Consider the following 22,407-nt stretch of genomic DNA (forward strand, 5'->3'; position numbering starts at 1 on the left):
ATTTTCCTGTGAGTCCCCAAATGATGTAGATGATGTTGGATCTGCCGGCAGTTTCTGAGTGCGGGCCGGGATCGTGTCTCGTGAGATGGAAGAATGGAAACACGGACCCAGGAGAGGCAAAGAGTTTTAAAAAGAGGATAGTTTATTGAAAGCAAAGAGTCAGAGCTCCTGAGTGGGAGGGGGTCCCAAATGGGGAGCCCCGTGACTGAGGCAAAAGCTCTTACTTTTATACCTTCCCTTGCCTGCTTGGGGAAGGGAGCTGTTTGAAGAAGGGAACTGGTGCCTTCCAATGAATTTCGTCTACCAGGTTTGTTGTGCTTGCCCATCCTGGAGGAATTAGCAAAGTAACCCACTCTTATCTATCAGATCTGCTCCGTTTGTCAGGCCAAAAGGAATTTTATGATTAACCTCAAGGCCTTGTTACATTATGTCCTGCAACGAAGGAGTGATTTTCAAAGCCTGGAGTTTTAGGATATGGCTGTCTTTTGTTCACTCCACCAGGGACCTCCCTGTCTGCCAATGGACATGCTAACTATCCTGTCTCACCTACATGGGCTTTGGTGGAGGTCGTGGGGCAGCACCCGCAGCTCTAAATCAGAGTAGGAGTGTCGGGTCCTTCCAGGCTCCCCAGGAACAATTCCCAATGACCGTGCTGTGAATGGCACAGCTCACACAGTAATGTGGTTTCACATACAGCTTAGGCAGCACATAGGCGGCAAAGAAACTCACTTCAAAAATGTCCCTAATGGCTGCAGCCTCTACTATGTTTCCAGTGACGAACTTCTTAATGGCCTTGTCCTTGGGCACACATGGGGCGCAGTTGGTGCAATGAATGGGCTGCACGTGGCCGCGGCCCTTTATGGCACCACCATTGTTCTTCTTTTCTTGGTCATCTTGGAAGAGAGGACCTGAGAGAGTAAAACATTTACCTTGATTCCTGAATTTTTTGGTGTTCTCTTAAATTTTGCATCCAAGGTGTAGTCCTGCTTTGTTGGGGGCAGTGTGGGGTGGGGGCAACTCTCTTATTTAACTTCTAGCCCTTCTCACACCCTGGCTTTCTCAATCCTGACTGTAAGATTTCCCTTACTTTCCTGCCAACTAAGTCTTACATGAAAAATGTATTTTAAAACATATTCTATCCAGAATATTAGGAAGGGAAGACCTATCCTTTCATCGTGGTAATTTGAGTCCATTTTTTGTCAAAAGGAAGTGCAAGCCTTTGTCTTAAATCTTCTTTCCTAATCCTTTCTTAGGCGAAAATAATTGACCTCCTGCTGCTTCCTGGTGTTGACTTGTGGCTGTGAAGACTGAATTAGTGAAAAAGTGCCCCTGGTGCTTGGTCCCTGGTATTTGCTGAGCAATATTAGTTGTTCTGATCTTTTCCCAGTGTCTAAGGGCAGCCTGATAAGCAGGAAGTAGGAGCCTGGAGCATGCTGAATCCAACCAAGAGGCCGGTGGGGGGACAAGAGTGTAGGAAAGGGCGGAGGGCCTGCTCTGGAGATTGGGGCGCCACACTAGAATTGGCTGCTGAGCCAGGCAGCACTCACCGCGCTGTAATTGTCAAAGTCCACTTTGCCCCATTTGTACAAATAAGCACTGTACCTCCTGTTCAGTCTCCTGCCACTCCTTCCAATTCCCAATTTATATTAGAAGTGAAGGGGATCAGAACAAGTATCCCCAGATTGTGCATCTTGGGTGTGTACACTATTTTGAGCCAAAGGCAATCAAGGCCTGAAAGACTCAGGAAGAGCTTTTGTTTTCCCCTTAGTTGCCTAAAAGAATGTAGATGAGGACCTGGTCCAGGAAGAGAACTCTCACCAGAGATGCCCACAAAGGGTATGGGCCAAGCGTCCAAGTGTGGTGGGCTGGGTAGAGTTCATCAGGGCCTGTTTGTTCAACTCCTGTGTCTCATTGTCTCTGTGGCAGGGCAAGCATGTGTTCACCAAATATTTGCTCTTCCCATCTTCCTGTGAATTGTCTTCCTTCCCTTTGAAGCCCTACACCTGTACCCCCTTCTCCTTAGCTCAGGACAGCATATAAGCCTCAATTGCCTGGCTATCTGAGAGCTTCTCATGTCTTCATGGTCTCATGTACATGCGAAATTAAATGTATTTTTCTCCTGTTAGTCTGTTTTATGTCAATTTAATTATTAGACCAGCCAAAAGAACATAGGACAGAGGAAAATTTTCCTCCCCTATAAAAGAAACCCTGGTTTTCCAAGTTGAATATGCATCAGCTCCTCCCCTGGAGGGCTTAGCGCACTGCTTGAATGCCCCACCCCACTCCCACCCCCACCCCCCATTCCTGGGGGGAAGGTGGTGTGGGGTGGGGGGGGGTAAAGCATTTCTAACATGTTCCCAGGACGTGCTGCTGCCCATCTGGGACCGATATAGGAGCCCCCTCACTACAGAAATTTTAAGTCTCCTTTTCCCTAGTTTCTTAGCTCCTTAGCCCCTGGCTTTGATCAGTTTCTGAATTCTAGACTAGAGATTGCTCCTAGCTCGAGTCACAGGATGTCTCTCACCCCTGCTTCTGATAACTACTTAAAAACCTGTGACTTCCCAACATTCCTCAAGCTATTCCGGACCTAACTCTTGTATAACTCCATCCCAGAGACCAAATAGGTTTAACATTCCCCCAGGCCAGTCTACTTGTTGATTGTAATCACTGAAGCCTAATGTTTTTTCCAACCCATTCTGGGCCGGGCTCCTGGACAATTGATACCACCTAAATGACTGGTTGAATGGCCACAGGCTCTATAGAGCTAACGGATTTATTAATTAAAATCCATTTTTCCTCATTTAGGGATGTTGGGGATACAGAGGATACCCCAGCAAGATTGCCAGCCGCAACCAAAGAAGCCAGCACGCTCTTCCAGGCAGATCTTGAGACCCCTTCCTCTCATCTAAAATCAGATAGGGTTGGGGCCGGCCCGGTGACTCAGGTGGTTGGAGCTCTGTGCTCCTAACGCCAAAGGCTGCCGGTTTGATTCCCACATGGGCCAGTGCCAGATGGCTCAGTTGGTTGGAGCGCGGGGCTCTCAACCACAAGGTTGCTGGTTCGACTCCCACAAGGGATGGTGGGCTGCGCCCCCTGCAACTAATAAGGGCAACTGGACCTGGAACTGAGCTACGCCCTCCACAACTAAGATTGAAAGGACAACAACTTGACTTGGAAAAAAGTCCTGGAAGTACACACTGTTCCCCAATAAAGTCCTGTTCCCCTTCCCCAATTAAAAAAAAAGATCAGATAGTGCGAGAGTTCCGTGAATCCCCCAATAGGTAGAGACGGCTCTATGCCACTGCCCAGCAGGAAGCAGATACAGAAACCTCCTGTCCCTCAATTTCTCATAGAGATTTTATGGGGATCATGTCTCTCAAGGGAAAAACAAGGCAGGCAGTTAGAGATAGGCATCGGGTGTTTGCATTACTGCCCAGAAGACCTCCCCTCTCTGTCCAAAACTTCTGGTTTTCATTGTAAAGGAATGGGTACAAGATACCCACCTAGATTAAACCAGCCACTCACACCTGCACAGTAAAGGCCACAACGACCTTCATTTCACCTGGGCCTCATTATACCGTCATTATAATATCATACATATGCCCGGAAGTTCATTATAACAGACTGAATTCTGGGAAAGAATATGCGCAGTCTAAAAAGATGAGGTAATAGCCTCTTGTCAATCACAGGTGTCAATCAAGTGGTCCCACACCTGGAAAGGAACAGCCCATTCTAGAGAAAAAGAGATAAAAACTCCAAGTTTTTGCCAGTCAAGCTTTTTTTTTTTTTTTTTTTTTTAAAGATTTTATTGGGGAAGGGGAACAGGACTTTATTGGGGGACAGTGTGTACTTCCAGGCCTTTTTTTTTTTCCAAGTCAAGTTGTTGTCCTTTCAATCTTAGTTGTGGAGGGTGCAGCTCAGATCCAGGTCCAGTTGCCGTTGCTAGTTGCAGGGGGCACAGCCCACCATCCCTTGTGGGAGTTGAACCGGCAACCTTGTGGTTGAGAGGACGCTCTCCATCCAACTGAGCCATCCGGGAGCTCAGTGGCAACTCAGCTCAAGGTGCCGTGTTCAATCTTAGTTGCAGGGGGCAGAGCCCACCATCCCTTGTGGGAGTCGAGGAATTGAACTGGCAACCTTGTGGTTAAGAGCCCACTGGCCCATGTGGAAATCGAACCGGCAGCCTTTGGAGTTAGGAGAACGGAGCTCCAACCGCCTGAGCCACCGGGCCCGGCCCCAAGCCATTTTTGAGACCCAGCTCTTTTTGCCTTTTGAGACTCTTCCTTTGTTCCACCTTGAGCCCCTGGACCTTTTTGCCCTTTTGAGCCTCGTCTTTTGCTCAGCCAGCCCCACACTCTTTGGAGTGAACTATCCCTTTTAATAATGGCCCTTGAGCCATTCTCTACTCTCGGGTCTGCTTCTATTTCTTTGAAGTGCACCTTTTCTTCTAATAAACTGCTTTTTCACCACTTTACCTCCATATCTTGTTCAATTCTTTGCTCGAGACGCCAAGAACCTGGACAGTGCGCCGAGAGGAGCCTGCCCTCTGGTAACAGGACCACTCTGGAACCATTGGCCCAGCTCCTTACTGTGGATGAAAAAGGGCTCTATAATAAATCGACAATTCCAGAGACTGAAAGTAGCTTCCCAGGATGACCTGATCATGAATTCCTAACTGGGCAGGTCATGGTGGGTAGCCACGCGCCAGGCCTATGACTTCTTTAGTAAAAGGCTTATCTTTGTCTTCAGCAAGCCCTGTCCAGTTTCTGGGCATCTAGGTTAACACACCTTTGAAATGCCTCTTTCTCAGACCCCCCTGAAGCATAACCACAAGAGAGCACAGAATCTTGTTAATTCTCCTGTAATCTAATCCCTGCTTTACTTTCTCCCATGTTCGTCATCTTCCTAGTCTCCTCTTTAATTTCAAATGCATAAAAGAAACGGCAAAACTGTCATTCTTTGGAGCATTTGAGATCTTGCTTCCCGGCAATGTCATCAGTTTGGCTCAAATAAGTTCTTATAAAATTCTCCACAAGTTTGGACATTCTTACGTTGACATTACCCACCCTGGACTTTTCTTTCCTTCTGTATTAAGTACCTACCATATGCCAGGTGTTGTGGCGGGCATTCAAAATGTCTGGGTAAATAGGCAGGTTTGGTCCCGGCCAGCTGTTATGGTTATTGGTTTCTTTAGATACGATTTCTTATGTAAAAAGTTTCTCTCTTGCGGTCTTTTCTTCAGTGTTTTGAAATCTGTTCTTCCTAAGTCCAGGCTAACTGTCTAAGAGAAAGTTTCCCAGCAGTAGAATCTCATGCAGTTCCTATTACAGATGCCAAGACCTGGACTGCTCTAGACACACTGGACCTGCAGATCTGGGGTGGGGCCCAGCGCTCTGGTCTATAATGAGCTCCACCCGACCCTTCCTGGGGAGGAGGTCCTTCCTTGAAGATCTTTTCTTAGCTTAGGGTTCTTGGTTATGAAGAAGGAACACAGTCACTTTTTCAAAAGCCTCTTGCCATGTCTACTTTACAAGACTCATGGGTCAGACATTCATGCTATAATTTCCTCTCTTTCCTCCACTATTTCTGATAAATAATGTCAGCTAGACTGTCAGATGTGCAATTTTTTGTGGTATTAGACAGCAGATGTCCCAACTGCTGCAGTTGCCACCCCCACCATGCTTCCTTGTATCATATCTATATTGTGATTTGTTAGAAAAGCAGACCCCACGACCGAGCTGCCCAGGTTGCTCTCTCCATTCCTCTTCCCTTACATGCCCCCCTGCTTCCTCCTGCAGCCCCACAGCTTCTGCCTCAGTATGTGTCTCCTGTGTGGTAACAGTGTGGTTTACTGGCCAGGGCAAAGTATTATATCAGTTTACTCTGAGAACTGGCAATTAAAGGAGGCACATTCAGCATTTATCCTGCCTTTCCCAAACATACCATGCTTTAGGGTAACCCGACAGCCTTGATGAGGACAAGTTGTTTTTTTTACTGAAGTATTCCAGCTAATAAATGAGGATGAAATAATAGAATTTAAAAAATCAACATTTCACAACCCCTCATGAAATAACTGATTCAGGTAAAACTCACCTGTAAATGGAATTGTCAGTTGAAAGGTTCATGGGGAACCTTACAAAGGAGGTGGTCAGGCTATGGCCATCTGAACCCACTGCTCAATCTCAGCTTTACTCAAAGAGGGTCGAGCAAATCCTTGCCTCCTGAGGGGTGGGGGGAGCAATAAGAAGCACACGGCATCTGTGAAGGAACCCTGTCCCCCCCACCCCCCAAATGGAATCTGAATCCTATGTGGCAACATCTTGATAACTGCTCTTTGGTGCATGGGGCTCATTAAGCTATTTACTTTTGAGTGTTTTTGAAAATGTCTATAAATGAAAAACCTGAAATATTACATTATGGATCACAAATGCTGGACAAAGTGTAACAGTTATACCATGTCTTCACATGCAGTAGGATTATTCCACTTCTTCCATCAGATAGAATAAATTACCCTAACATTTCCTAGAGAAGCAGTTGAAAATGAAACAAACGTCTAAGTGCAAATGAGTGTGGCCCTCATCCCTTTATGTGAAGACATTCTTACCAGCTCATCTAGGCATTCTGTTTTCTTTCCACTTGGAGGAAAGCTATGGCTCTCCCACTCACCTACAGCCACTCAGGTTCTTTTCCCAGCATCCGCTTTAGGATGAAGATGCTGTTTTCTCCCAGTGTTTTGTCACAGTGTTTATTCCCTGCCAGGCTGGCCCGGGAGAGGCTTCCTATCTGCAGGGCACACACCTGCTCCCTGTCTCACAGAGGGCAGCGTCCCGCTCATCTTAGAAATACAAAACAGAGCAGGTTTTTAATGTCTTATGGGGTCCCCCTCCTACTCTGCATTACACCTGTAAAGATCAATCTGTGTTTCTGTGATGAGAAAGAATGTGAAAGGGAAAGGAGGATTTGATTTGCCAAAGGCAGATTTTCACAGGCCATAAGCACACCAGCTTCCTCCCCAAAGCTCCATTACCAGCCTCAGGGTGTATGTAAGGAACACAGAAATGGAGATGGGCGCTAACCAAAGCACAGACTCTACACAAGTTCTACAACAAGTTCCTAGTCCTTCATTGAAAACATTATGTTACAAACATTTTGATTCACAAATAGCAACAGTGGGTGGTGCATCTAGTTCCTTACCCTGAAAGCAAACATGGTGCTATCCCATGACCTTCACCAACCCTCTCCAAAGCCAGTATCTTACCTCCAAGAGGAAGCTCAGCCTTCCCTAATTCCCTGAGTTCACATTTATTCAGTTCTACAGGCCAACCTAGTCTTGCCCAAGAAAAGGACGAATCACTGTCCTGGGAGGGCAGAGAGGGTAGAGGGGCCAGACCCAGCGATGTGGAAAGGAAGTGCTCCAGGTGGGGGCAGGACTTCCTGCGTGGGTTCAGAAGCCAGGCTTTTAGTCCTAATGGAGTGATTTCCCTGTCAAAGAAAAGTTGATTTTGCAAAAGGCTAGAGTCTAAAGGAAGGTGGAGTTGTCTTTTAGGCACCTCCCGCAGACCCTCTGCAGACCTACGGTCCGGTCCTGAGGGCTGAGCCAGGGCCTTGGACATGTGCGGCAGGCGTGCAGCTCAGAGTGTCCCGTACACACTGACTTTGGCCAGGGAAATGCTCTCTGTGTAGTAGTTCCGGCCTTTCTCATACAGGACGAAGAGCTGGGGACCCTGGTCCTCCCCGTCCACACTGCCCTCCAGGGCGGTCAGCGACGAGTAGCCACTGGGCCCTGGCCAGAGCTGGACTGTCTCTTTCCGCCATGAGGTACCATTGCTGAAGCTCCAGCGCAGGGTCAGGTTCACTCCTGGAGACAGCAGCAGAGTCAGGAAAGGAGGGTCTCTGCCCAGGCCTTCTCTAGGCCACAGGGGCTCCCTCACCCACCCCACAGCTGGCATAAACTCACGGAACTCTGGATGGGCTGGGTTGGAGAAGAAGACAATGCCAGAGTTGGTGGCTACAGCTCCTGCGGCTACAACAGGGTCTATGAGCTCAGGGTCAAAGGTGACATCACGGGGCCTCAACGTATCACAGGCATCGTAGCTGCGGAGGACGATTCGGCAGTGGCAGTGGTAGTTGTTCTGGTTCCGGGCGTTGATGACAACTGATCCATCTGGGAGCTCATAGGGCTAAGAGAGGGAACAAGGCTTCAGAAAGACCCAGGGAGGGGGTCAGGCAAAGAGCCCTGTCCCTGAGGGAGCAAGGCTGGGTGGCACAGAGCCGGGGGCCAGACGTTGGGTCTGTGAGTGAAATGGTGCTCTGGAGGACAGGGCAGGTGGAGTGGGTGGGGAGCAGCCCAGGAGCTCCTGACCTGGCACTCATCAGGGTTGAAATCATTTTCCCTCTTGGGCTGGCCATAGGGGATGCCGCTGATCCCACTGCCATAGCGCCAGGAGGCACCATGGTCATCGCTGAGGAGGCAGAAGACCCCATCCCGCTCCAGCGTCCCGTGGCCACACACGATGAGCCGACCCTTCCGTGGCTCCCGCTGTTTCTGTGGGAAAGGGAGCTGGGTGTCACAGAGGGATACACTGAGGGGGGCTCAGAGGAAGGGAAGGGGAACCCACCACCTCTTAAGTGGGAGGACACATCTGGTCCCCTTCAGTTTTGTTCTTGCTTGCTGAAGTCCCCAGAAGGAACTCACAAACAGCCACTGCCTGAATTAAGAAGCTCTTTTGCAGAATAAGCTCCTTCAGGACGTCCAAGTCATATGCTGGAGAGGTTGTGCACAGGACAAGGGGGCCCAGCCACAGGGGTGGATGGGAGCTTAAACCCACCCTGCGCTCACTCACCAAGCTGTGCACCGTGGCTTGTGTCTGCCCAAAGGAAGGGGTGCTTTTTCTAATTTACACAGGCACCAAGTGGATTAGTACAGCCCTACTGACAATCCCCAAATGGGAAGTTCCATCTTCCCATGGCAGGGCGTTCCTCCCTGGATGTCCCTTTCTCCTGAGGAATCCCATCGAAGACAGAAACTGACTTCACAGGATCTTCTCGGGAAGGAGTCCATTTTTGGGCATCTCCCAGACTCTCCACAAGGCAGCCCCCTCCACCCACCTCAGGACAGAGACCTGAATGCCAGAGCCCGGTCCAGGGGCAAACATCTCGGTGCCAATATCCAAGGAGAGGTTCCGGGGCGGGCTCCAGGAAACACCATCATCCTTGCTCCACACTAACATGGTGGACGCTACCTGGCAGCCAGCCTTGTGAGCACAGAGGGAGTAGAAAAGGAACACCACTCCTGTCTCAATATCGCTCACCACTGCCCCCAGATTTAGCCCATCTGGGGTCTCCCCATCGTCCACAATGAATGCTGTAGGAGACCATGTGCTGCCTGAAGAAATAAGGGAAGAAACGCAGGGTTAGCACTCTGGAGGTACCCTCTGCACCACTCCCTGTAACCTTCACCTTCTGCTAGGGACCCAAGGCCTTACAATGGCCTCAGCACCTACAAGACCTGCCCGTCCTTAACTCTTTGACCTGAACTATTCTACCCTCACTCACTCCTTCCAGCCACACAAGCCCCTCCCTATTCCTCAACACTTCCCTCCTGGAGGCCTTTGCACATCTGCCTGGTGCACTCTTCCTCCAGGCTGACTGTTGCCTCCTTTGAGTCTTTGCTCAAATGTCACCTACTGAAAATTGCAATCAGACTCCAGCACTCCCCATACCTCTTGCCCTGTTTTAGTTTTCCCCATTGCATTTATCACCTTCCAACACAAACACTACATTTCCTTACTTATTTTGCTTTTTCTGCTCCCCCAGTAGAATATAAGCCCTGTGACAGCAGGGATTTTTGCACTGTTTTGTTCTTAACTGTATTCACAGAACCTAGAACAGTACTAAGTGTATATTATAGTAAGTGCTCGATAAATGAGCGTTCAGTTCTTGGTGATCCTGATTTCCAGATCACTGCCCTGAACACTTCGTCTCCTTAGGTTCCCTCTCCCCTTCAGGGACCCAGGCTTCCAGCCCTCTCAGTTCCCCTATCCTCAGGCTCCCCACCCATCCAACCTAGCACCGGCTCTTGCCACCGAGGCATCTTCATACCCTGGTCCACGGACCTCCGCAGAGCGATGAACTTGGCCCCCTCATCCGACGTGGACATTTTTCTGGCTTCAGAGAAGGCAAGGAGAGTGCCCCGAGGAGTGGCTGTGACGAGCGGGATGCGGAACGTGTCCACAGAGCCGATCTGCCTCCCGCTCACCCACAGCAGCTGCTCCATAGTCACTAGCGGCTGAACCTGCGAAGGGAGGAGGAAAGGTCAACGTGGACAAACGTGACTTGGGGATTTTAGGACGGACGACTAGCGGCTCAGAGTCAGGTTCCCCTGGGAGAGGCAGGGTGATGAAGATCTCGACTGGGGGCCGGGGTCCCAGAACAAGGAAGGGGAACTGGAGAAGAGTTTGGAGCGAAGCTGGGGGATCGGAGTGGGGAGGGGCTATGAGGGGAGAAGGCGCCCTCGGAGAGAGGAGGAGACCTCAAAAGTGGACGGAGCTCGAATGAGGAGGAAGACAAGGGCCTGAAGACGGAGAAAGGCTGGGGCGGATGGAGGGAACGGGATCGAAGAGTTCCGCGGAGAGGGGACTCAGCAGCCGCGTCCCGGGGGACAACAGGGCATAGACAGCCCGAGTGGGTTGGGGATGGGGTTATGCGAGGGGTGACTCACCAGACTGAAGTCGTTCTCTGTCTTAGCCCCGAATATTGCCGCAGACAACAGCAGCAGGAAGATCGCGGCAAAATCCTGAACCCTACAGACGCCCCCGCACCCCAGCATCTGCGGTCTCCCAGGTCTGCCCAGGAGCACTGTGCCGGGTCGCTCCGCGGTCATCTCTCCTCCGCGGCGACCGCGACCCTGACCCCCAGGGCTAAACCCGGGCTGGAGGCACTCAGCTGACCCGGGCCCTTTAAACATTCAGGTGTCACCCCCCCACCCCGCCACAAACCCCGCCCCACACCCAGCTGTTCCGCTGCGCTTCCGCGACTCTAATTGGCCCTCTCACTCTACGACTCCAGGTGACCCTTCGGCGCCTACGAGCCTGCCCTTCCTATTGGTCCTCTTTGAAGCCCCAAAGCACGTGACCTGGCCGGGAAGCCCATTGGCTGGGGTAAAGAAAAGGCGGCATCACTCCTCAGGAGCTTTTTGATTGGCCGCAGCAGCGGGGTGCGTCATAGGGGCGGGATGTATTTTAAAGTGCCAAGCGGGGAGAAAAGGGTCGCTTAATGTCAATGAGGGAATAAAAGTAGTACCAGACTTTTTGAGAAAACAAAATATCAACCTTTAATAAAATTTTTTTTTACTACAAAATCAACATCTGAAAGACGAGGTGAGGTTGGGAGGCTGGTTATACAGGCAGGGTGCAGGGTTGTGTCGCTCACTTCTTCCTCTTGTTCCCTGGGGGCGCCTTGTTCTTCTTGCCTAGAATCTTCAGAAGGGCCTTGGACATGTAGTAGGGCCGGTCTAGGGAGCCGTCGTTCCGCTCCAGGTCTTCCACTGAGTCGCAACATAGACCAGTTAGAGTGGACTCTGGAGGACTCCGCACTCCCCGGGAAAATTGGGACTAAGAGGCACGCTGCCTGGTTTCCAGACTGTACCATCACCGGCTGTTTTGGGGGCAGGTTTTGTAATTTACTGAGTAGGTTATGTAATCTCAGTTTCCTTATCTGTAAAGTGGGGTCAGTAATAGTATATTTCATATTGTGATAAGGAGTAACAGAAAAAAACCAATAACGCATATCCATTGCTTAGTGCAGAATTTGGCACATACTAAAACCTAAATGTATGTATACAGTAGGGCAAGAAAATCCCTGCTCGCTACAGCCACCTGCTGGGAAGCCATCTCTGGGGTTCGGGGTTCGCTTCTACCCCAGGTTTCCTGGGGGATGACACTGGAGGCCTCTCCCCTGGAATGCTCCTTCTTGGAATAGCCCACCAGCCTGAGAGCTCACTTCCCTCTTCCTTCCCCAAACCCTTGGCGTGGGATGTTGGAAGAGCCTCCCTCTGGCTCTGGCTGCTTTAACTCTCAAAGTCACTGTTTCTAGAAGCACCAAGTCTTTAAAAAGGCCTGAACAGCCTGTACCTTGAAGTTGGGGGGAGGTGGTGGGAGTGTCACTCACAGAAACAGAGGAAGAGTGTGTCCACGCACATGCCAAAAACGCTGAAGAAGCCACTGGCAATGACATAGGCCCCCAGGATGGAGGTCTGGAAGACATAGGCTTGTTAGGATTCCTTTGGGGAGTTTGGAGGGTTGAGACAGACAGCGGGAGTCACTCACCATAATAGGCAGCCAGTAATAGTTGAGGTGGGGGTTCTCAAATTCTTTACCCAGCCCTGGGATGCGACCAGTGAAAAAGAAGAAGGACAGGACCCCTGTGGGAGAGGTCTGGAGGTCAGTGGCACTCCTCTAATGTCACCTCTTCAGTTTCCCAGCACCCCTGTCCTCTGTCCTTGTAACTCATGCCCCGGTCCTTACCGACACCTCCCACCACCAGCAGCTTCCCGAAGAGCAGCAGCAGGTCTGTGACTTTGTCCAGGACAACCACCCTGCATGGGGAGTTGGGGTAGGTGAGGGGTGAGAGGCCCGGCAGGGCTGGGAACATTACTGACTATATAATTTGCTGTGACAGAGGCAAAATGAGAATTGTTCACATTTCAGGATGGAGGCAGCAGAGCCTAAAGCAAGCTTGAGGCCCTTCTGAGCCCAGCATGCCCATGAAGCCAGCATTGGGTGGGAGGGCACGGGGTGGAGGACAGCCTGACCTGACAACGTTCCGCATGAGCAGCATGAAGGCGTTTTTGGCAGAGACACAGAAATTCTTCCCATAGATGGCGATCTGGGTGAGGTGGAAAGGTCAGAGTTACCTGTGGAGAGCTCACCTGGGCCAGGGTGGGGGGTCTGGGCCCTGGAGCAAGGGGCTGCTCACGCAGGGGGGCTCACCATGATGTATGCATTGCGGTTCAGGAACTTGATAAACTTTTCCAGACACCAGAGGCAGCACTTGAAGCAGCACATGATGCAGCGGGCCATCGGGTTCTGGGCTCCTGGGGGCCGGCGGCCTCAGGTTTGCACACTGGCCCCCGACAGCCCCTCCCCAAGGACCCAGCTGCTCAGCAGGCCTTCCCCAGCCCCTGCCCTCGGCTCACCTCTCAGTTTGTGGTCAATGTACTCCAAGATGACCCGGGCTATCTGCACAAGGCTCAGGATGAGGGCCCCGAAGGCCAGTGACCCGGTGTGATAGCTGCAGAGGGATTTGGCAGTCAGAGGCAGCCCTGGGACTCCCAGGCTCAGAACCCCCAGGCCCCAGCCCCAGGCTTACCGCAGTGTGCGGATGAAGGCAGCACCTAGGGGGAAGGTGGGGATGTCCCGAGGCTTGTTGAAGGCCCAGTAGAAGGAGGCAAAGGCCCCAGCCAGCACACACTGGCCCAGGGCCAGTACCCAGTTGAGGGTCCAGAATAGCCCAAGGACCCCGTAGATTTGCAAGTTGAAGAGAGAACGTTGTACAAGACCTGTGGACAAGTAGCCCTGGAAGACGCACATCAGCCCTGGGCACGAGGAGTTCATGGGCTGAGCCTGGGGGGCACAGAGTAGGCTCATTATGAGCCAGCTCCTGCCACTCCCAGAGTAGAGGGAGGGAAGTAGCAGCCTCCCCCAGCTGCAGAAGCCAGTTTCTTCCAGGAGACCCATCTCCAGGTTCAAACTGGGTTCAGCTTACCTATGGTGTGAACATAATTCACTTCTTTCAGTCTCTGGGTGGTCACAAGAGCTCGCAGGAGCTCCCAGGCCATGTGGGCCAAGACTTAATGGTGTGTGTGTGTGGGGGGGAGGGAGGTGACCAACACCTATCTCTGGAGAGCCTGGCACTCAGTCAGCTGTCCCCTCCCAGAGCAGCCCCTGCAACTTCAACCGAAATACTTTCCAGCAAAACTGAGCAGATATTAAGGGATTGTTACTTTTGTTGGGTATGATAATGGTCATAGCAGTTATGCTTTTTAAAAGTCCTTATCTGTTGAGATCCATCCTGATATACTCACAGGTGAAATGGCACAATGTCTAGGATTTGCCTTAAACTCTAGAAAAAAATTTTTGCAGCTAGGAGTGGGAGTGCGGTGGGGAGACAGATGAAAGAAGAACAGCAGAAAGATGAAGGTGTGGAATCTGGGTACAGGCATTCTCTAGTTTGGTGTGTGTTTGAAAATTTCCACAATAAGTAAAAAGCACAGAAATAAAAAATAACCCTTTCTAGGAAATATGACAACAATCTATATGATTGCTGACACTGAATGTATGTTTGAAATTTTATAATAAGAAAATAAACATCTTTCTGCTTTGTATGTAATTGTGGGTTTGTGTCAGTCTCCCCTGCTAGATCCTGAGCAAGTTGAAAGCAAGAACCAGGTCATTTGGGCTTTTGCATACCCAGTGTCTGGCACATAGTGGGTCCTTCATAAATTAACCAAACCTCTCTCTCCTTTTTTAGAGTGTGTCTAATGCCTGCAGGCAAAGCCCCCAGTACTAGCTCAGAGCAGGTGGCCACATGACATCTTTGAGGACAGTAAATTCCCAGAGGTGCAGTGGCACTCCCTGGGAACCTCTCGGGGGTGGGGGCAGTTTGGGGAAGCAGCTTCTCTCCCAGAACCCCCCAGGGTGTCCCACCTGCCTAGGGTACTGTGTTCCTCCAAGGCAGGAAGATTAAAAAAAATAAATAAACAAAACCCTTTTACAGTTATCAGCTCTTATCAGGTGCTGGGCATTGTACTAAGCACTTCATCGGCCCAATGTCATTTAATCTTCTAGGCCACCTTAAGTGACAGTATTATGATTAGTTCCATTTTACAGATGAGTGAACTGAGACTGGTTGGGTGGAGTGGTTCATGGTCCTCCTGGCAGAGGAATGTCCTGGAGAGGGGAGGAGAAGTTCTGGTACTCAGCTTCCCCGGGCCTGGCCCTGCCCTTGGGCACAGCACACCTGCCCTTGGTCTCAGTGCCCTTCCCAGCGTAATGGGCGGCTCAGGGAGAGGACTACTAGACCTGGAGTGAGTGACTGGCTCCCTTTCAGGCTCTGCTGGGGGACTGTTGGGTGCCCTTGAATGAGCCCCTTGCTCTCTCTGGTCCTCAGTCTCCTGGTAACAATGAGGTATTTGGACCAGTTGGCCCCTAAGCCCTATGGGTGCTCCTCCACACACACTCTGAATCCCCTCACCGTGGGGTCGCACGATGTATTCACTGGCACTGTCTCACAGCCAGGTAAGCTGACATTGGGTGCCCAGAGGACGTACTGAGGTTGTCCTGATGTGGCCAGGTACCCAGAGGGGAGTCAAGGAAAGCATGGTCACATGGGGGGCTCCACAGGTCCTCTCCGCAGGGACCCCTCCCCAGGTGCTCGTGCAGGATGTTCACTGCACAAAGGGGCTGGAATCCAGCCTGGGCTCGCTCTTCCAACTCTGTCCAGGGGCAGGGCTGTGCCTGCCCAGAGGAAGAGGGGCCTTCTTCCCATTGCACTAAGGCGCACTGTGTGGGCAAGCATTGCCCTTTCTGCCCTCTGCCCCCAGGGACTCCAGGAGGGTCTGGCTGTGTGGGCAAAGGATACAGAGCGATCATGGCCCAGTAGGCAATGCAGATGAGCAGGAGGACAAAGGTGACCAGCGGGTAGAACATGGTGGACATCATCTGTCCCACAGCCCTGCAGGGAGACGAGTGCCATCCACCAGTCCGGCCCCGGCCCCACCTCAGCCCCAGCCCCACCAGGGCCTGCACCATACCCCAGGCTGGACACTCAGTAGGTGCTTCCTAAGTGAACTGAATTGAATAAATTAGGCTCAAGGGGCCCTTAGAAGAAACTAGGGTCTCAGAGAAGCCACAGGGGCAGCCTCAAGGAGAGTAAGGGAAGAGTCCTCAAAGTATGGTGTCTTGACCCACTTGGCAGGTAGGTCTTGGCTGGAGCAAGCTGTTGCTTCTCTTCCCTACCTGAATTTCCGCCATTCCCCCAACCACCATCACCACCCCAACGATAACAACTGCCCTATGGCCAGCCCTTCCGGGGGGTCTGCTTCATGTCCTGGGACCTGGTGGGACATGAACTCATTCATCCTCAGGACAACCCTACAAGGTAGGAATGATTACCACCCCACTTTACAGATGGGTAAATGGAGGCTCAGAAAGACTGTCATGCAGCAGTGTTAAGCACTGGGCCCTGCTGCCCTTCTCCTGCAGGACTCCCGCCGCCTGCACACCATGCCCCCTGCCCTCTGCCCCATGGCCTTCTCAGGCCCTGACCTGCTGGCCTCCTGAAGGAGGGTGATAGCGATGCGGATGCGCTGCCTCAGGAAGATGAGTAGGAGCAGCAGCAGGCCTTCCAGCACAGCCAGCACGATCACTGAGGGGGCGGGGCCAGGTTCAGGGGCGGGGCCAGGGTCAGGGACTGAGTCAGGGACGGGGCCAGGGCCCTGCGGGGCGTTAGGAGGCGGGCAGGGTACTCACGGGCTGCCAGCCAGGTCTCCTGAACGCTGCCGTAGGCGCTGAGGTTGGTGGTGAAGCCCAGTTGGGTGATGGAGGCACCCTCGTCCCGCAGCACTTGGTACTCCTTCCAGCAGTGGTAGATGCCATATGCCAGCACTCCCAGCACCCCTACGATCAGTACTAGTACCACGGGGCAAACCACCAGGCGCAGCAGCAGGATAAACAGCATGCTCAGGACCAGAGCCACCCCCAGGGCACTGTAGGCAGGGTGAGGTAGGTGAGGGTCATCCCTTATCCCCAAATGCCTTTCCTCACACCTCCAATGTCCCCAGATTAGAACCCCTTTCAATTATAAATCCTGCTGGGCTTGGGGTCCATTCTGAGCTCTGGCTCCTCCTCCTCCATCCAAAGTCTCTGTTTCAGACACTGGGCTGGGGCAGGATCAGGGCGGGAGAAGGGAAGAAGAAAGTAGGGGAATCTGGTCACTCACACAAGAATCCAGTACCAGGACTGGGCAAAATCTTCAAAGATCCTAATGCTGATGTCACGGGCATTGAGGCTGTCAACAAGACCACTGTGGGGGACACAGAGTCAGGCAAGGAGGTGGTGGGAGGGGGCATGGGACAGAGATGTAGGGGCAGGGGTGCCCACCTGATCCCCTGGATGATGGACGCGTTGCTGGAGATCCCTGGGAGTTCGGGCACAGTGGTGTAATTGTACCATGGCAAACAGCGGCCCAGCGCTGAAGGGAGAGAATGGGTTACTGAGGGGGAACGCCCAGAGCTTGGTCTTGAAAGTCTCTGGCCCCCACCGTGGCCCACAGTGCCCTCAGGGGAGGGGAGAGATGGGCACTGCCCCCTCAGAGGGCTGCTCGTGATTCCACAGCTGAAAGGGAGCTCCCACCCATGAAGCCCAGCCCACGCTTTCTTCACCGTCTCATAATGTCCCCTTCCTCCCTGCACTGCTGCCTGGTGTCAGACCCTCCTCCCCTCTGGCCTGACACAACAACTCCACCCCCAACCTTGCCACCAATCAGCCTACCCTCTGCCCGAGTGCCAAGCGGACTATGGCACAGCACAGGCCTCATCATTCCAGGGCTTGAGGTCCCTGCAGTGCTCAGACCTCCAGAGGTTGTGCCCTGGACAGTGCCCACCTCACCGCCAGGCTTCAAGGCCCCACGTCTGAGCCCAGCCACTTTCCCCTCACCTCTGCACCTTCCCTCTTGCTGCACCTCTCTCCCGGCACTCTCCCTCCTCCAGTAATTTCATCCATTATTCCCGGTTCAGCTGCATCTCCACCTCACCTCCTCCAGGAAGCCTATGCCATCTCCTGTGGCACCTATTACGTGCCTACAGCACTTATCACCACCCTTACAACAACTTTGCCAGGCAACGTTTGGCATTTACATCCTAAAGATGAGGAAACAAGTCTCAGAGAGATTGAGTAATTGGCCCAAGACCACACAGCTGGAAGGTGCAGGAATTTAAATCGAGATTTGACTCTGGAGCATTCATTTGAGATACTTCCTATTGTACTTATATTGAGAAGAGGACATCTTTTCTCATGCTATAGTTTAAATTTTTTTTCTATTAAAAAAATAACATTCACTATTGGAAGGAAGAGCATACAGAATAAACAAAGAAGTCAACTGTGATCCCACAGCCCAGCCACGTGTGTTTTCATGGGAAGCCCATGCAGTGTCTGAACGTCTCTGGTCTCCCCACCTAGCATGTGGCTCAAACAGGGAGCAGTTGTCATCTTCCTGTGTCTTTCCCCAGTGCCTGGCACACAACAGGTGCACAATAAACACTGCTGCACCTAAGCTGTGTGACTTAACGCTCTCTGGGCCTGGTTTCCTTATTTGGGCCATAAAATTATAGGACTAGCTAATGCCTGAGGAAGGAATGTGGCTTCTCACCTGGAGTGGAAGGAAGGAGGAAACTTGGACAGAGCTCTTGTTGCAGGCTTTGGAGCAATGGCTGGGGTGTGTGGGGGGCACAGACAGACACAGAGACACAGAGCACAATGAAGGAGTGAACCCCTGCCTCCACCATTATACCACAGTCATCTACCCAGCTCCCCCTCGCACCCCGACCCATGTGACCCGTCCTTGCCCCTAGGGATGACCTTGGGGGCAGTGCTTACCATATTCCAGGGCACTCCAGGCAGACAGAAGTTCCGGTTTTCAGCGTAGAAGACCTCCCCGACTGTCAGTGAGTACTCACTCTTACTCACAGTCCATGGGGCCTGGGGGCAGGAGGACACACACACCTGGGGGCAGAGGGCATGCTGAGGGGCTGGTACCCTAACCTGGGGGGGATCTGGGCAGAGGCAGGTCCCAGGCTCTGACCTGGGGCGTGGGGCACTGCAAGCCGTGCTCAGAGATAGTGATGATGTTGGTGGCTAGGATGCAGCTGAAGATGTTGAAGTAAAGGAGATAGGGTTTGTCTCTGCAGGAGGGAGGAAGCGCACATCAGGGTTTGCTCAGGTGTTGGGGGAGGGAGGGACACCCCACCCAGCTCAGTCCAGCAGGGAGGTGCTGGAGACACCCAAAAGATTTCCCAGAGTCATTCAGCATCACAGATGGTTCAGACAGAGCATGAACTCTGGAGCCAAAACTACACCCAGCTTTGTGACCTTGAGCAAATCACTTAATTGCTCACTGCCTCAGTTCCAGCAGGTGTAAAGTAATAGTAACCACTTCATAGGGTTTGAGTGAGTTTGTGTGTATAAAGTATACCGCCTTCCTGGAACATAGAAACGCCATATAAATGCTAGAGGTTTTAGTGCTGGGTGACCGCTTCCTGCCTGTGGGGACTGATAGCGTCGCTTCTGGGATCATCCTTGCATTTCAGAGGGGAAATCAAAGCTCCAAGAGGTTGGCCATACAACCAGAACTTACTAAGCCCAGCTGGGGATTCAAAGGCCAGTCTCTGAAGTCTAAAACCCGTGCACTTAACCAGGACCTACACTGCCTCCCAATTTTGTGTGTGTGGGAGGTGGGTGTGTGTGTGAGAAGCTGCTCAATGTAGTCTGGAGTGGTGAGATTCAGGGAGGCGGGCATGGGGGTGGGGGACAATAGGGAAAGGGTCTGGAGCCTGAGTGTGGAGGGGCCCCTGTGCAACCCCAGCCTCACCTCACTTGCCCCTCTTCCATACTTACTTGTTCGCCCCCATGCCACAGTAGGCCCCAGTAGAGTTCCTGGGGTAGAGGACTTGCTGGGGGTCTCCATACACCCAGGCTGGACACAGACACACAGAAGAATCACAGAAGGGAAAGGGCAAGCAGCAGCCTGGGTCCCTCCCTGGGTTACTGCCCCCCAGCCACCACCCCAGCTCTGTGCAGCTGGAAACTCACCCATGATCCCCACCACAATGTAACCCAGAATGAAGAGCAGGAAGAGGACACAGCAGATGACATCTGTGCAGCTCCTGGGAGAGAAACGGGGGAAGCCTTTGGAGAGGGGATGTGGGGGGCATGGCCTGGGGGAGTCATGGGATCGGAGAGCTGGAGAGTGGGCATCAGTAGGTTTTATTATTTTTTAAGGAAACCTTTTCTGGGTGGGTAAACTTTCCTCTGAAGTATAACAGAAAAGTGCATAACTCATAAGTGCTCAAGGGATGAATTTTCCCAAAGGGCACATACCTGTGTATCCAGCTCCCGGGTCAAGAAACAGAATATCACCAGCACCCCAGAAGCCCCCGTGCCCCTGCCACACACGACAAAACCCCCACTCTCCTGGGGCAGGAGTTTTCTTTCTCACAAGCTTACCAATATTTCAGCAAATGCACAGCAAAAATAAAACACCCCTGCCCGCACCAGTGCAGGGCCCAGAACTTACCTGTTCTTGATGGGGCCTCGAAAGGAAGGGTCGTGTTTGGCTGGGTTCCCTGAGGGGCATGGGGAGCAATGTGCAGAGTGAGGCACTGAGAGGAGTCTCTCCCCATTTCCTGTCCCTCCCAAATCCTTCCCTGCCCTCAGGCTTGCAGGGAGATGGACAGGGGCAGGACTGGCAGGAGGGCAAGCTGCAGAGCGGGAAGGGTAGGATCAAGGCCTAGTCAGCAGGTCAGCTGCTCACCGTGAATGGCCAGGCGGACTTGGGGCAGGGGTGGGGGTGTGTGGGGGGCTTTAAGGGTCATTTCCAGCTCACACCTCAAGGCCAGCAGCCAGGGAAAGAGCCTTCTCTTCCTGCCCCGATCCTGGCCCTTGAGCCTGTCTCCAGCTGGGATGTGGGACTCTGTGGCTAGTAATCTCAGTGGTCCTCATGTCCCCAGTCCTTGCCCCTGTCCCCTCCCTGTACCGTGTCCAGGGTGGGCACAGATGGAGCCCTGCAGGGAGGGCACAGCCCCTCCCCACATTTGCCCCGGACCCTACCTTTGGCCCAAGGCTCTGGGGAAAGAAAGTGGAGCCAAAGCCATCAACTCTGGCAGGGCCTGGGGAGGGAGGGAGCCCCCTGTAGAACCCCACATGAAGGGACCTCAGTCTCCAGGCCACTGCCCGTCTCTGGGCAAGCAGTCAAATCAGGGTGACACCTGAGCTTTGTGGCTGAGATTGTGGCCACGTCCTGTTCCTAGTCCTCCCTGAGTACACACAGGGAGGAGGTGGGGCCAGGCAGCCAGGGTCCTGAGTGGGCACCGAGGAGGGAGGGTGGAGGGCTGGGCAAGAATGTGGGAAGGGGTGGGGTCTGTCCTCTCCAGGTGCGCTGGACTCTGTCCCTCCGTGGCTCTTGGATATAAATGAGGTCAATGATTGATCCAAAGCTGTTCCAGGAAGTCTGGGAAGTCATCACTGCTTCTTCCCCAGCCCCTTTGGGTGCCAAAACCTCCCCTCTGGGAAGCCTCTCCCGTGGGGCTCCCTTCCCTCCAGATGAGGGGCTCAGATCCCCAAACCCCCAGGGCAGGCCTCTAGCCCTCACTGCTCATGGGGATCCCAGAGGCTGGTCCCAGTTCCACACCCTTCACTGCTAAACCTCAGACCCCTGGGACAGGCTCCCAGCCCTCATTCCTCATATATTCTGGAGACAGGCTCTTTGATCCCTCCTCCCTCAGGCCTTACCCTTCATAGGAACCCCAGAATGCCCCTGCCCCTATTCCTCAAGGTACCCCAGATAGATTTCCCTCCTAACAGAGACCACGGAGGCAGTTCCAGCCCCCTCTCCGTAAATGCCCTCAGCCCAATTCTTCCCAGGGGCCCCCAGCATAACCCACTTCCCGTCACTGTTCACAGAGACCCTGGTAGGCAGACCCCCAACACCTTTCCCCCTGAGACCCAGGGTCCAGGCTGAAATTCCTTGTCTCAGGGACCCCAGCCTTTCCTCCTGACAAGCCCAGCGCCCAGCCTCACCCTGGCGGGCGCAGGCTCCATAGCAGGACACTCCCAGCCCCAGCCCCATCGCCCTGCTCAGGATTCTACCCTGCCTCGTTTCATTCAGGCTTTGCCTTCCAGGGCCCTGCCCTGAGGGACCAGAGTCTAGGCCTGCAAATCCCCCTCCTCCCAGGGACTCCTATTCCTCTTGGAGACCCTAGCTTCACTCCGCAAAGGCTCCTCAGCAATGGCCCCCAGGCCCTGAACCCCAGCCTCCTCCCAGGACCCTGGCTGTGCCTCCTTCCATCAGCTGAGGCCCTCCCCTCAGGGACTCAGGACTCCCAGTCCCAGACGTCTTGCCCTGAGTGGCCCAGGCAGGCCCCCCGCCCTCTGCAGGGTCCTGGTCTCCACCCCCGTCTTGCCCCCAGCCTCACCGTAGGCCTCCTCCCGGTCCTGCTTTCCCATGGCTCAGTCTCCGGAGTGATTGGAGCCTGGGAGACCTGGCAACTCACCTGCCGCCCGGCCCGCCCTCCCACGTCACAGCCCCACCTCCGCCCGCCTGTGGTCCCCGACACACTCTAGTTCTTCCTTCTTA

At 52.9% G+C, this 22,407-nt stretch overlaps 2 protein-coding genes and 1 pseudogene across 5 annotated transcripts; all 3 read right to left on the reverse strand.

Annotated features, from left to right (window-relative positions):
- Positions 1–377: 377 nt before the first annotated feature.
- On the reverse strand, positions 378–7,613 carry LOC109436736 (small ribosomal subunit protein eS26; annotated as a pseudogene).
- NEU1 (neuraminidase 1) lies at positions 7,099–11,085 on the reverse strand. 3 transcript variants are annotated; one of them, XR_012496516.1, is made up of 7 exons: positions 10,721–11,038; positions 10,102–10,294; positions 9,123–9,385; positions 8,363–8,545; positions 7,958–8,180; positions 7,573–7,858; positions 7,099–7,482 (listed from the first exon to the last, which is right to left on the reverse strand). XR_012496516.1 is itself a non-coding variant. In XM_019715628.2 (6 exons), exons 1-6 carry the CDS (start codon positions 10,964–10,966, stop codon positions 7,632–7,634), a joined length of 1,335 nt encoding a protein of 444 aa, XP_019571187.1. In that variant the 5' UTR covers positions 10,967–11,085; the 3' UTR covers positions 7,099–7,631. The 3 variants fall into 3 exon arrangements, 2 of the variants coding, with proteins under 2 accessions (XP_019571187.1, XP_019571188.1); XM_019715628.2 differs by having other exon boundaries at positions 7,099–7,858; positions 10,721–11,085; XM_019715629.2 differs by having other exon boundaries at positions 7,099–7,858; positions 9,312–9,385.
- A 221-nt stretch (positions 11,086–11,306) lies between these two features.
- On the reverse strand, positions 11,307–22,349 carry SLC44A4 (solute carrier family 44 member 4). 2 transcript variants are annotated; one of them, XM_074332715.1, is made up of 21 exons: positions 22,247–22,349; positions 20,350–20,398; positions 19,866–19,939; positions 19,671–19,749; positions 18,859–18,958; positions 18,654–18,779; positions 18,427–18,487; positions 17,160–17,250; positions 16,999–17,082; positions 16,530–16,765; positions 16,326–16,425; positions 15,637–15,732; positions 15,253–15,352; positions 13,369–13,622; positions 13,196–13,290; positions 12,990–13,093; positions 12,812–12,885; positions 12,525–12,595; positions 12,327–12,421; positions 12,169–12,253; positions 11,307–11,545 (listed from the first exon to the last, which is right to left on the reverse strand). In XM_074332715.1, exons 1-21 carry the CDS (start codon positions 22,275–22,277, stop codon positions 11,427–11,429), a joined length of 2,124 nt encoding a protein of 707 aa, XP_074188816.1. In that variant the 5' UTR covers positions 22,278–22,349; the 3' UTR covers positions 11,307–11,426. The 2 variants fall into 2 exon arrangements, with proteins under 2 accessions (XP_074188816.1, XP_074188817.1); XM_074332716.1 differs by lacking the exon at positions 22,247–22,349 and adding an exon at positions 20,661–20,795.
- Positions 22,350–22,407: the final 58 nt, after the last annotated feature.

The sequence above is a fragment of the Rhinolophus sinicus genome, linkage group LG05 (genome assembly GCF_036562045.2).
Source record: "Rhinolophus sinicus isolate RSC01 linkage group LG05, ASM3656204v1, whole genome shotgun sequence".
Lineage (NCBI taxonomy): Eukaryota > Metazoa > Chordata > Mammalia > Chiroptera > Rhinolophidae > Rhinolophus > Rhinolophus sinicus.